The sequence below is a fragment of the Macaca nemestrina genome, chromosome 9 (genome assembly GCF_043159975.1).
Source record: "Macaca nemestrina isolate mMacNem1 chromosome 9, mMacNem.hap1, whole genome shotgun sequence".
NCBI lineage: Eukaryota > Metazoa > Chordata > Mammalia > Primates > Cercopithecidae > Macaca > Macaca nemestrina.
Window position 1 is genome coordinate 40,243,436 of NC_092133.1, and position 13,412 is coordinate 40,256,847.

The following is a 13,412-nucleotide window of genomic DNA, read 5'->3' on the forward strand; positions in this document are numbered from 1 at the left end:
TTTTTAGTAAAATTGATTGACTGGTATCAGAAAGCTGGTGTAAGAAAGCTGGCATGTGGGAAGTACTCTTGGAAGAGAACAGGATAACAGCTGTCCACTTCTAAAGGCCTTGTAGGTTTTGTTCTCTGGCATCATTAACATTAGCAGAGTAATACACTAGTAATAACCTTACTAGGCCTAGTTAGTTTTTCTCTGCTTTCTTTATCTCATATTAGTGAGTTTTCATAAAAATAAGAGAAGATTTTAATTCTTTTTTTCCTTCACATTATCAATTTGGGACACTGGCCATTCCAGTGATAGCTGTCATTGAGCCAGGAATCTTGTTTTCAAGATTAAAATTTTGTCATTTGTATGTAGATCATTAGAAAACAAAATGCCCTCCCCCCTTTTGCCATTTTTGCTGGAATTGGTGCCAGAATAGATTCAGTTAGGAGCAAAGTTCAGACACACATGTTGATTCAAGGATCAGAGTCCAACAGGTAAAAGGCTAGATCCACCGTAACAAATCAATGCTCTTTTTATTTTTATGTTGTGTTTAACTAAAGGACATTCTGTATTGACAGGCCACATTTGTGCCACTTCTTTTTTAGACTAATAATCATTATTGGAGAGGAATTGTTTGCTAATGTAACTACTTTGTGGATTATAGTGTTACTGCATGATAATTTTGCCATATTTTTAAAATTTTAGTTGACTAATAAAGGTGATTTATTTGAAACATGTCTATTTTGTCATATTTTTATATATAAAGTGTCTTTATTGTTTTTACTGATTTTGAAGGTAATTCGTGCTCATTGTTTAAAATACAAACAATTTGAAAATGTTTAAAATAGAAAGTAAAAGTATTCCAGGGCCACAGGTAATATAATCACTGCTAAATTTGGTTGGCTTTTGCAAACTTACAATACATATATAAAATTACATGTATGTATATAATGTGCATATGTTTTTAATATATATGTTATACTATGCATACTTTTTGTAACTTTTTAAAAATTTGATATAGAGTGGACATTTTTCTATTGCAGTTCATACAGATATGCTAATGTTTTTAAACAACTGTACAGTATTTATTTAACTAGTCATTAATCCCTAATTGGTGGGGAATTAGGTTTTTTTGTTGTTGTTGTTCTTATACAATGTGCATCTTTGTACATATGTATCAGAGGTGCTTATTTATATATGTAAATAATCAAATTCCTAAAAGCAGCATTGCTGGTCACAGGGTATGTGTTTTAAACTGATCTATATTGCCAGATTTTTCTCCAGAAGAAGGTTTACAAAATTTGACTCCCAGCAGTGTGTGAGAATGCCAGTTTCTTCACTGAAACAGGCTTCCTCTCATTATGTAATCAGCATTAGTTCTTTAAAATGTCTGACAATTTTTTTTAATAATTTAGCTTGTCTTACATACTAGCTCAGTTCTTAAGGTGCTAATCTTAATGTAAACATGTTCTCTACAAATGTAAATCTTAACTTGCATGTCTTCTGTTAACCAAGAAAAAGAAGAAACTAGATCAGAAACAACTATATTGCAAGAGATAATTCACTTATAAGAGTTAATATTGGAATTGCTACTTTAACTCAGTGTAACTTAGAGAAATTTCCATGAGACTTAAAATCCTTGGCCTTTTTGCTGTGACTGTTTGTATCCCTTGGCCTATTTATATATGTTTTAAAAGAATTTATTGTACATGTGAGAGTGAATTCCATTTTTAGAGAGCCATAAAAGTTGAAGCTGAGTTAAATAAAAAGTTAATTATTGGCGAATAGTTCAAAATGTGTTTTAAGTATAATAGATTTTTAAAAATCATCTCTTTTAAATGAACAGGAAATTCTGATGAGGAAGAAAGTGCTTCAGAATCTGAACTTTGGAAGGGTCCACTACCAGAGACAGATGAAAAATCACAGTAAGTGCTGATATTAATAGATAATATGTACCTTTTCAATCAGTTTAGGAAGCTATAACCATGGCTTTATTAATGGAAAAATACAACATCATGGTGATCTATTTAATGCCAAGGACTGCGTAGCCTGGTAAGATTAGAGCTTATTTCCAGCCATTGTCATAAGAGCCAACACGTCCAGCTTCCTCCTGGTAAATAAATCTTTAATCAGTTCACTTTAACAGATGACCCTCTGGTCCTTGCTTGGATTTCTTCAGAGATGGCTGTTTCCTAAGCTTCCAGAGAAGCCTATTCCATCATACTATGATTATCATAAACCTATGCCAGGGAGCCCCTTGCATGGGAAGTACACTTCTACATTGCTACACTACTATCACACTGGTCTTTTAAAAGTAAAATAGTATTTACTGCTACAAATACATAATATATTTACTATGCTCAGTGTAGTAAAAAAACTACAGCCTAAGGAGATTTACCCAATTCCCCTTAGTCATTCCCCGGTATATCTTAGGCTTACATTTTTCCTTAAAAAGTTTCTTTTTTATTCACTTCTTGAGCAGACTATAATTTAAAATGAGAATGAACAGAGAAGTTATAAAGTAAGCCCAAAAAGTAAAGAGAAGCAATGACATTTCAAAAGTATTTCAAAGCAAAATTTTAGGTAATACATTTAGGGAGAGGTACCAACATATGAAATATTTTTATTTTAATCAATCTGGGTATAGTTATGATTATTCTAGAAACTAAGAATTATTTGATGGCTGAATCATGGGAATATATTGATATATAGCAGAATCAGCCAATGTGTTGACTTATTTTATTTTTATTAATCTCATATAATGTATCATGTAATTTTTTTACTCTATTTATCGATCTTAATATGTATGCTTTTTTTTTTAAATAGGGAAGAAGAATTTGATGAGTATTTTCAGGATTTGTTTCTATAAGACGAGAGAGACTTAATGTGAAACTTCATGAAGTTTTAAACTTCATGCAATTTGAAATTCCATGTAAGTTTTTATCTGCAAGTTACAGCTTGTGTGGTGTCTTTGGAAATAAAAATCCAGGTTCTCTCAGAATGTCAGATGCTTTGGAAATTCGTTAGTTCAATTAAAGACTTTCCTGTCCTTTAAATATCTTTTCAATTGCTTATCTACAATTCTGTTTTATCTAGCTCCTAGAGGACAGAGCTGGACAGTTTCCATTGCTCCTACGTTTTGTAGGTTTTTTTGCACTGCCTTCATTATTTATCTTCTCTTGCCTTCATTATTTTATTTTATTATTTTTTCTTTTTCTGTTTTTTAGAGCCACCAATACTAGATTTGTTTGTTTTTAATTTTTTTCTTTTGTAGAAACAGAGTCCTCGTGTGTTGCCCAGACTGGTATTCAAACTCCTGGCCTTATGCATTCCTCCCACCCTGGCCTCTCAAAGTGCGAGGATTGCAGGTGTGAGCCACCATGTTCTGCCAGTTATTTTAAATTACTAGGATTAAAGTAGATTATGTATGTCTTTAACCTCTTTCTTTCCCATTGATAAACTGGCACCCATCTTTTAAGTACCTGCTTTCCCATTACCACCTATTTTCGGCTGCTTTTTGAGGTTTTTAGCTAGCCTGTCTCTTGCTTCCTTCTTAATCTCTACCACTTAAGAGAGTTTGTTATAATCAAATTTGACCTCCTAGTCTGTGGATAATTTGCTGTTAAGTAAATGATTACCACAGGGAGCCAGTGAGGTCCTAGTAGTCTAAAACAGTTCATGTGTTCACAAAACTGACTCCCCAGCAGAGATTATGCAATAAGATAATAATTTAACTGAATAATACGATGTGCGTGTATCTTACCTCAGATACACTCATGCAAATATGAATATAATTCTGATATAGTTTGGCTCTGTGTCCCCACCCAAATCTCATCTTGAATGTGTACTCCCATAATTCCCACATGTTATGGGAGGGATCCGGTGAGAGATAATTTGCATCAAGGGGGCAGTTTCCCCCATACTGTTCTTGTGGTAGTGAATAAGTCTCATGAGATACGATGGTTTTATCAGGGGCTTCTGCTTTTGCATCCTTCTCATTTTCTTTTGCTGCTACCAAGTAAGAAGTGCCTCTTGCCTCCCACCATGATTCTGAGGCTTTCCCAGCCATGTGGAACTGTAAGTCCAGCTAAACCCCTTTCTTCCCCAGTCTCCGGTATCTTTATCAGCTGTGTGAAAACGGACTAATAGAACTTCTATGCAGAAATATATTATAAAATGTTAACTTCTTAACATAAGATCCTACTTGCAAGGGTCTATGGAGGTACTTCAGGAGATCCAAGCCTTTTTAGAATCTATGTGTAAACTTCTGTGTATGTTTTTTGGAGGAAAAGTACATAAATTTCAAATTTTCAAAAATCAGGTTTTCAAAAGGGTTTATTGATTTCTGAAAACAGGTAAAGATCTGCTTTTATAAAGAGCAAATGGATAGATATAGGAGAAGATGCTTGACTTGATGAATAACAGAAAGGACATATAGAAAATGAACTGAACATAAGCAGGTATTTTATTGAAGATATACTATTTTAAACAACATTTAAACATGGAATGATTGGCATTAAACTGCAAAATAAGTAATTTGTTATCTTATTTTAAAATGGTTATTATCAGAGATTTTCCTTTTATTAAACAGTTGTTATTCATTAATTCCACAAATATTTATCAGGCTTCTATTATGTGTGAGGCACTGAGCTGGGCATGGCTGTAAAGGAACCATCTAGGAAGTAATTAGGCAATCATTTCTGAACCTGTTTCAGAAAAGTAAATCAGTGTTGGGTTTATCAGTGTTTAACATTGATAGTCCTCTCACTTCTTGAAGAAATTGTTTTTTTTAACCTAACTACTTGTAGTGTGTAAAAATGAATCTATATTTTTGAGGAAAAAGTGTTTGAAATGTCCAGCAGCAAGACTGATATTAGTTGTATAATATATGCAGTTAAACATTCTTATGGTAAAAATATGTCCATTGTTTAGTGGTTGTCAGAAAATAAAATTCCTGCAAAATTAAAATTAAGAATTTAGGAAGAATATCTAAAGACCCTTTAAAAATAGATCAGTATATTTGATATTTCAAGTAGGTTTATGACATCAGGCTCATTTATAAATTTATATAAAATCACAACACTTAATCCACTCGTGCACAATGACAGATAATGGGAGTCATGTTTTTAAGGAGTCTTGAAAAGGCCTCTAACACGATGAGTTTAAATAGTAATTCTCCTACCTACCTGTCTCAAACTTCGCTATAGTGCAGTCAGTAGTAGTCAGCAGACCACTTGTCTGGGGGTATTGAAGTTAGGCCTTCTTACACTCGCTCTTTGGCAGACATTCAGTGGTCGACATCTCTAACCTCAATACAATTTCTGGTGACTAAGGAGGGGAAGTTGTTTGAGCTGACTGATATTTTGGGGTCCAAAATTACATAGGGCTAAAGGAATAAAGTTTCTTACATGGTTTTTAAAATAATAGTGATTCTGGAAGGAGTTTCACAATTATTTTAAGCAGTGGAAATGAGGGAGCATGCATCACTTAGCTAAGTTGATTACTTTAATAAACAATACTCATTTAATAAACAATACTCATTTAAGTATGACTTACTGTCATACCTTATTTATATCTGTTTGTTGTAACATTTATTCACATAGTATTCATTCATATTACTGAGTGCCTGCCTTGTGCCAGGCACTGCTCTAGGTGCCAAAATAGAGCTGTGAACAAAACAGACAAAATAGACAAAAATCTTTCCTCATAAACTTTACATTCTAATGTGAGAGAAGCTGTCTTGCAATTCTAAATACCTAACTTATAAAAATAAAACAAATGGTGATTCATTTCTTGGCTGCTCAAAATTGAACGTGGTCTTGTCTGTTACAAAATATATAGGTTCATTGATCTTCAATTCATTAGAATGTAGATAGCTTGTGACAAAAAAAAATCTACAACAAAATATATGGCATACTATATTATTATTCTGTTTTCTAATTTTATCTATGATTATAGATAACTAAAGGAAGAAATCTTAAATTTCTCTAATATCTGGACAGACATATACCATGCAGTGGAAGTAGTTGATTGCCCTTAGTTTCCCTTAACAATTTAATATTTAGAATGTTTGGTAGGTAGTTCTATTAATCATTTTTAGAAAGTCATCTTGGTTGAAGTTTTTCCCCACTATTTTTGATAACAAGGTTCTTGCATAATCCAATCACATACTTCTTAATGCATAATATTCATTAGCTGCTTTAACTTGCATTACGATTATCCAGTTAGTATCTTGTGCATTGATACTCTTTTTAATGAAAAGAATAGTTCTGAACCATAAAAAATATTCTTAGTTACACCCAAAATAATTGATTTCAAACTTTGAAGGCAGAGTGTAGGACAAAGGCATAGTTTTAATAAACTGCCAAAAAATAGTTTGGTCATCATTCCATTCTCAAAGGTAAAAGTAGAGGAAAGAGAAAAGCATTTCAGATGGAATAACATTGAATAAAATGACTTCATTACTTTATTTTCTATACCATATTTACAACACTATATATTCTGTATTGCGTTTACTCTTTTATTAAGACATGTTGTGAGTTTTTAGTTCAGGGAGTGGTTCGAGGTGTGAATCACAGTTACAAATGTTATGGGTGAATTGTGTCTCCCCCACCCCTCACCCATTTCATATATTTAAGTCCCAATCCCCAGTACCTCAGAATGTGACTGTATTTGGAGATAAGGCCATTAACGAGGTAATTAAGACTAAAATGAGGTCACATGGGTAGGCCCTAATCCAGTCCTACTGGAGTCCTTATAAGAAAAGGAGATTAGGACACAGACACACAGAGGGAAGACCATGTGAAGACACAGGGAGGAGATGGCCATCTGCAAACCAAGTTGAGAGACCTCCCAAGAAGCCAATCCTGCCAACTCCTTGATCTTGAACTTCCAGCCCCCAAGACTTTGAGAAAATACATTTCTATTGGTTAAGCACCCAGTCTGTGGTACTTTGTTATAGCAGCCTTAGCAAATAAATACAATTAATGTTTTAAAAAAGAATTTGTGACTAGTTTCAGGATTGCATATTTTTTAATTTAAAATAAATTGGCACGAAAAATGTACCCATTTTTGTCATATTTTGCACTTTTGTTGAACTTTATTTTGCCCTTGGGGTTTTTGGGCTAGCAATATGTATTTTCTTCATAGTCACAGGGTAGTTTTTCTGAAGATCCTCTTACTCTGTTACTTGATGATTTGTTGAAGTTCTTTTGAATATTTTCTGGTTTTCTTCAAAGGTAAAACGATATTTGAAGTTTAGACCAGTTAGATTATATTACAACATTAAACATGTTTTGGACTTTTTGTCATCACCACCTCCTGAATCTTCAGCAGCTAGTAAAATCAAGGAAAGCAATATTATTAGGAGTTAGTGGATATATAGTGTTTTTATTCTAATACTCCCATGATAGTAGTGTCAATTTTATAGACTAGTCAGTCATTTTAACCTAGCAAGTACTATGGATTTGACCATGTAAAAACTTGAATTCATATTCAGAGTTGGTCCATTCAAAAAATAGAATCTGGGTTGGGTGCAGTGGCTCCTGCCTGTAATCCCAGCACTTTGGGAGGCCGAGGCGGGTGGATCCCTTGAGGTTAGGAGTGCGAGACCAGCCTGGTCAATATGGTGAAACCCTGTCTCTACTAAAAATATAAAAATTAGCTGAGTGTGGTGGCATGCACCTGTAATCCCAGCTACTCAGGAGGCTGAGGTGGGAGGATTGCTTGAATCTGGGAGGCAGAGATTGCAATGAACTGAGATCAAGCCATTGCACTCCAGTCTGGGCGACAGAGTGAGTGAGACTCCGTCTCAAAAAAATAAATAAATAAAAAATAGAATCTGATAAATGGTTGGCCAGTTAACATCTTAGTTTCTCACTGAGACAATGCAATCTGGAAATCTGAGCTTGATCCACAAAGCTCCATGCCTGGCAATACAAAATAATGATCTTAGTCCACAAAGAATTCTCTATGTAGTAGAAAAAAACTCCGAAGTAAATTTTTATGCAAATAAAGTATAGAGCCATATCCAATGTCAGGGGTCACTTAAAGGACCTGATCATCTCTTCATAATAAAGTTGAGATAAAGGTTAAATGCAATAGTACTAAGAAATACCCTCACTTTTCACTTGCTGGGTAAAAATCACTTATCTTTTTGAAATGCAAGTCATATCTTACTTTAAATCTCTTGAATGACACATGAACATTTTTAGCCCAGCTTTCAAGGCAGTACAGTATCTGGCAGCTACCTGCACTACCAGCTTCATATGTACTTTGCACTCTTTGCTCTCTAGACTCCAGCCATATCAGCTTAAAAATTTTTCAATTGCACCAAGCTTATTCCTACTCCAAGCCTTTGTACGTATTTTCTTACTTTTCCTCCCCATGCCTGTTTTCAGGAAAGCCTTCTCCATGCCCCATATACACACAAGTGCCTTCTTTGAGATCATTAATTGTGCATTGGTTCACAATGTTTAGTTCCTCCACCAAATGGTAAATTGTTCAAGATAAAGGATCCCATCTTTCCCCAGGGCCTGCCTAACATAGGGCTTTCTAGAGATAAGACGTCTGAGTCACATAAGTGAATGGATATCAAGGAGTCAGAAACTCCTGTTTTTATTCTGTTGAAGGACATCCTTAACTTTGTTAAGAAAAGTATTTTCTCCTATGAATTATTTAAAATTTCACTAAATGCAGTAGAACTACCTAAAAGGAACATGTCAGGGCCTTTCCGCATAGAGATGATTTCTTTGTTAAGCAGTAACAATTGCTTACAAAACCTTTAGAGTGATTAACTTTCAAGACAGAAATTAGCATTCCACTTTCAAGATGATGTTTTGGCTATTTGATGAACTAATAGTTAATCGTAAGCATTTTAAGAATCCAAAAACAACATTAAACTTGACAAAGTGGCTTTAGGAATAGAAATTTCATGCCAGAAAAAAATGGCACAGGAATCTCATGCCAGAAAAACATCTCCCAATGTGGAGACATTTGGGAGACAGGCAATTTCAACCTTATTCTACATGTAGGGCTTCCTTAAGCTGAAGATCTATAAAACCACCTCATTACATGGAGAAGAATATTAAAGTCAGCGAGGTTAAGCAAGTTGCTCAAAGTCTCACAGCTAATGTGTAATGTTGGGACAAAAAGTTTTTTCTCACCTAACCCTAATCCCACAGATTCTGTAGTTTTCATATTATTCCTAAACACCCAGTGTTCTGTAGAGGAGCCACCTTCTAGAAGGATGAAGAAGCCTAGCTCCAACCTCTACTTCAGCTGGACCAGTCAGTTCTATCTGGAGTTATGTACATAAGATGTTGTTTCTGGTGGGGCTTGGGGGGTGGGGGTGGGGGGAGGAACCTGAAAACCAGTAGTCAACCTCTTAAAATTATCAGTCTGCACCAGTAAAGCAGGTTTTCTGTTTGTAGTGACTCTTTATGCCTTTGTCACGTGCCACTAAGCTCAGCCTAGCTTCTGGCTAAACTACAGGGAGCAAAAACAGAGCCCATCTAACCTTTTTCGGCTCCTTCTTCTTGCTTTTTTGCCTCCTCTTCAATGACCTTCATCTTTGCATCATACTCATCAGCTAGAGATTTCCATTCTACTCTGTTATTCTGAAGACCACTCAGCATAGGTGTGATTTCTTTGTGAAACCGTGAGAACTCCTAAAGAGAATTTTAGGTCAGAAACTACATAAATCATACAGTTAATTTTCAGGATCTTTCATATGCAGAGAATGAGCTGTAAGGAATTGTTACAGCACTCAGAGCTGCTAGGATAAGTTTAACCCCGGGCCTGTGAAGTTTGGGGAAGAGACAGGTGATGTCTTTCCTGCCTGCCTAACGAAGTGTTCAATTTGCTCACATCTGAGTTCTCTCCTTTTATTCCAGCCCTTAGGGTAAAACCTCAAACTGCTTTGGAGAAACAATGACACCCCTGATGGCTTTCCATATGGGTGACTTTTAAATTTTGGTGACAGTTTGAAAGAAAAATTTTCATCCAAATGTTTATATATTTAATTCAAATAATTTGCTTACTTACCTTATATACAAAAGTACAAACAAAATCAATAAATCCAACTTGAAGTTTAGGTAGTTCATCTCTCTTGTTTCTGTCCATCATAGGCTAGAAAGAGAAATAAATCCTTTTAAGACAGGTTTCTAAGATGTAGTGAACAAAACAAACTGATTTGTCCTGATAACTTTTGTTTTTGTTTTTGTTTTTGAGACAGAGTCTTACTCTGTCTCCAAACTGGAGTGCAGTGGCACGATCTCAGCTCACTACAACCTTTGCTTCCCAGGTTCAGGCGATTCTCCTGTCTCAGCCTGCCGAGTAGCTGGGACTACAGGCACGTACCACCATGGCCAGCTAATTTTGTATTTTTAGTAGAAACGGGGTTTCACCATGTTGGCCAGGATGGTCTCAATCTCTTGACCTCATGATCCGCCCACCTCGGCCTCCCAAAGTGCTGGGATTACAGGCATGAGCCACCGAGCCCGGCCTGTCCTGATAACTTTTAATAAGTAATGCATTTTTATGTCAAGGTCTTACAATGGGTTGTTGCTGCAATACTGTTCTCTCCAGATCTCCTTGTTCCCAAAATTCATTTGCAACCATAAGTGCTACCTGCAAATGAGAAAGGCTTGGTTCACTAAATCCACTTATGAATAGAGAACTTGAATTTTATTAGTACAAGTGACATTTAAGGATCAAGTTTACAGTCAGTGCTTGAGGCGCTATCAAACCATATGCTCTTAAGTTTTAAAAAGAGGTCATTTACAGATTATATTGAAATGGGAAAGGGGAGCTTTTTCTTCCTACTTCAGTGTTCTAGGCTTATTCTGGGAGTATCTATCTCCCATTTACTATTGCCGCCACTTCTCACCAATGAAAAGGAGAAATAGGAGGATTAAATATTATGCTTTAAGTTCTAATGCTTCCCAAGTTCTTCTTTGTCCTGTTAGCATCTAGTATATATCTGTGAATGCACATGTGACAGACACCCATTAGTATGTAGCTTTACCTAATTACAGTGTGAGGATATTCCAGCATTAATTTATATCACTACAAAAAAAATGTATCAAGTTCATTGAACACCTGCTAGCTGCCTTTACATTGGCATGATCCAGGCTTGCCAAGAGGAATATGGCATGATCTTTTTCTTTAAAATGTTCACAGTCTAGTGAAGACAGTCATGTATACAATGTGGTTAAGTGCTATAACAGTAATAATGTAAGTGCTATGGGCCAGGGAGAAGGGAGTAAAGATAAGTTTCATGAAGGAAGGAGGTAGCATTTATGTTGCATTGTCAAGAATAAGAGTAGTTTTCCAGGAAAAGAGGAGGGGAAGAATATTTGCAGAGATAAAATGGAACGTACAAAGCTTCCGTGAGTACAGTGTGAAGCAATGACATGGGAGAAGGTGATGGGAAATGATTCTGGGAGTGTGAGTTAAGGACAGGCAGTGACAGGCCATGTAAATTTTGCCGGGAAGCTTGAATTTGATTCTCTAGGCCATTGCTCTTTACTCCTGGAGCCTAGGGTTCCTCTGAAGTGCTCTAGGACCCAAGAAGGTGGAGGCCAAGAGAGATGAAAGCTAAAGTAGCTTTGCTTTTTTCTCTTTTATAAAGTGATCTTTGGGCAAGTTTTGTTGGGAGAAAACAGACTTTACTTCTTTGGAGAAAAAAAAGTTGGAAACCTCTGGCAATGGGGAGTATGAGGCTTTTAAGGAGTAGAATGGCTGAGTTGAGCTCTGTGTAGAGACATGGCAGCAATTCAGAGGATAAGTTGTGGAGTTGATGTGAGGATCTATTAGGAGGCTGCCACCACAGTTCTGATAAAAGTCTGAACTGAGGTACTAGCAAGGGTGATAGAAATGATTTTGAAATGAGGGAGATAAGCTCAAGCAAGACCTCAGGTTTCTAGCTTAGGTGACCACATCAATAAAGAACAGAGGAAGAAGAGCAGGCATGTCGAGGTGGAAGGAGAGGAAAGTGTTTAGCTTTGGACTTGATGGTGACGGAGTTCAGGACACCCTGCCCCAAAATATTTTAAGATGATGGAATTTGAGGAAACGAAAGCAGCAGGAAGATCAGTCTCACCTTCTCCCCACCTTCTCCCCTGAAGTAGGTCATAAAACCAGGTAAGGATTTTCTGACCTTCCCCTGAAGCAGATAATAAGACCTTCATTCAAGAGGTGCCCTCCCTATTCCTGGAGGAAAGGAGCCAGAGACACAAAGATGCCAAGAAGAATCTGAACAAATTGTCCTTGCTAAGCTGCCCCGTGATTAGATCATACCCTCTTTGTTGAATTCAATTTCTCCGTGACTATCTACTTCATCCAACCTAGCATAAAATACACAAGTTTAACTGTTCCTTAGGGTCTTTGTTTTCTTAGGAAGGCTCCTGTATTACATGTAAAACAAATAAATGTGTATGCTTTTCTCTTGTTAATCTGTCTTTTGTTATAGGGGCCTCAGTCATGAACCTAGGATGGGTGAGAAATAGGTATTTTTTCTCCCCTACAATGAGTTCCAATTATTCTATCTTTTTAAAAAGATACAACCCACTTTAACAGTTAAACCCATTTAATTCTGGGCTCTTTTCTGCTTAGGGGTTTCCCTAGAAATTATTGGAGGAAAAAGAGATTTTTTTCATCCAATTAGTAAGAAAGCAAGTGGTAGACTAGTGCCTCCCCAAGGTGGGGGAAAAACTTCTGTGGAAAGCAACCTTAGACATCATGTCACAGCCAGTGCCGCCTTATAATTCACAGCACATTGAAGAATAGTCTGTGGGAGCAAAAACACCCTTGATAGAGGAAAACACTAACGATGCATCCTGATCTTGTTCTGACATCTCATTGATACAGTTTGGCTATGTCCCCACACAAATCTCATCTTGAATTGTAGTTCCCATAATTCCCAATTCATGGGAAGGACCCAGTGGGAGGGACCCAGTGGGAGGTGATTGAATCATGGGGGCAAATCTTTCCCTTGCTGTTCTAGTGATATTAAGTAAGTCTCACAAGATCTGATGGTTTTATAAAGGGGAGTTCCCCTGCATACGCTATCTCTTACCTGCCACCACATAAGATCCCTTTGCTCTTCCTTCATCTTCCAACATGATTGTGAGGCCTTCCCAGCCATGTGGAACTGTGAGTACATTAAAACTCTTTCCTTTATAAATTACCAGTCTTGGGTATGTCTATTAGCAGCAGCATGAGAACAGGCTAATACACTCCTCTATTTTAAAACTCAGACATTTCTTGGATAATTTTATATAAATTGTTTACAGTGTTTCAGTGTTAAAGAATTCTTTCAAGAAAGCATTTTCCTTCCAAAGTTCCTTCTATTTGCCTTATTCCAGGGCCTAATCAAATTGCCTACTGTCTCACTAATGTTTATAATTTTTCAGAATTCTGAGGTT

General features: G+C 36.3%; 2 protein-coding genes across 8 annotated transcripts in view; one reads left to right on the plus strand and one right to left on the minus strand.

The window, feature by feature from the left end:
• Positions 1–12,435, plus strand: part of LOC105480064 (protein FRA10AC1) — a 43,650-nt gene extending 31,215 nt beyond the window's left edge. For 6 of the 7 annotated variants that reach the window (XM_071069473.1, XM_071069479.1, XM_071069475.1 and 3 more), the window contains 2 exons: positions 1,832–1,910; positions 2,812–12,435. In XM_071069473.1, coding sequence (XP_070925574.1) covers positions 1,832–1,910; positions 2,812–2,854 — 122 coding nt within the window. In that variant the 3' untranslated portion in view covers positions 2,855–12,435. The remainder of the gene's footprint in view (positions 1–1,831; positions 1,911–2,811) is intronic. The other variant, XR_011607734.1, reaches the window with a different exon arrangement.
• Positions 7,200–13,412, minus strand: part of LOC105480074 (phosphodiesterase 6C) — a 50,205-nt gene continuing 43,992 nt past the window's right edge. The window contains exons 19-22 of the mRNA XM_024792502.2: positions 10,540–10,614; positions 10,030–10,113; positions 9,503–9,653; positions 7,200–7,320 (exon numbers count right to left, since the gene is read on the minus strand). Coding sequence (XP_024648270.1) covers positions 7,262–7,320; positions 9,503–9,653; positions 10,030–10,113; positions 10,540–10,614 — 369 coding nt within the window. The 3' untranslated portion in view covers positions 7,200–7,261. The remainder of the gene's footprint in view (positions 7,321–9,502; positions 9,654–10,029; positions 10,114–10,539; positions 10,615–13,412) is intronic.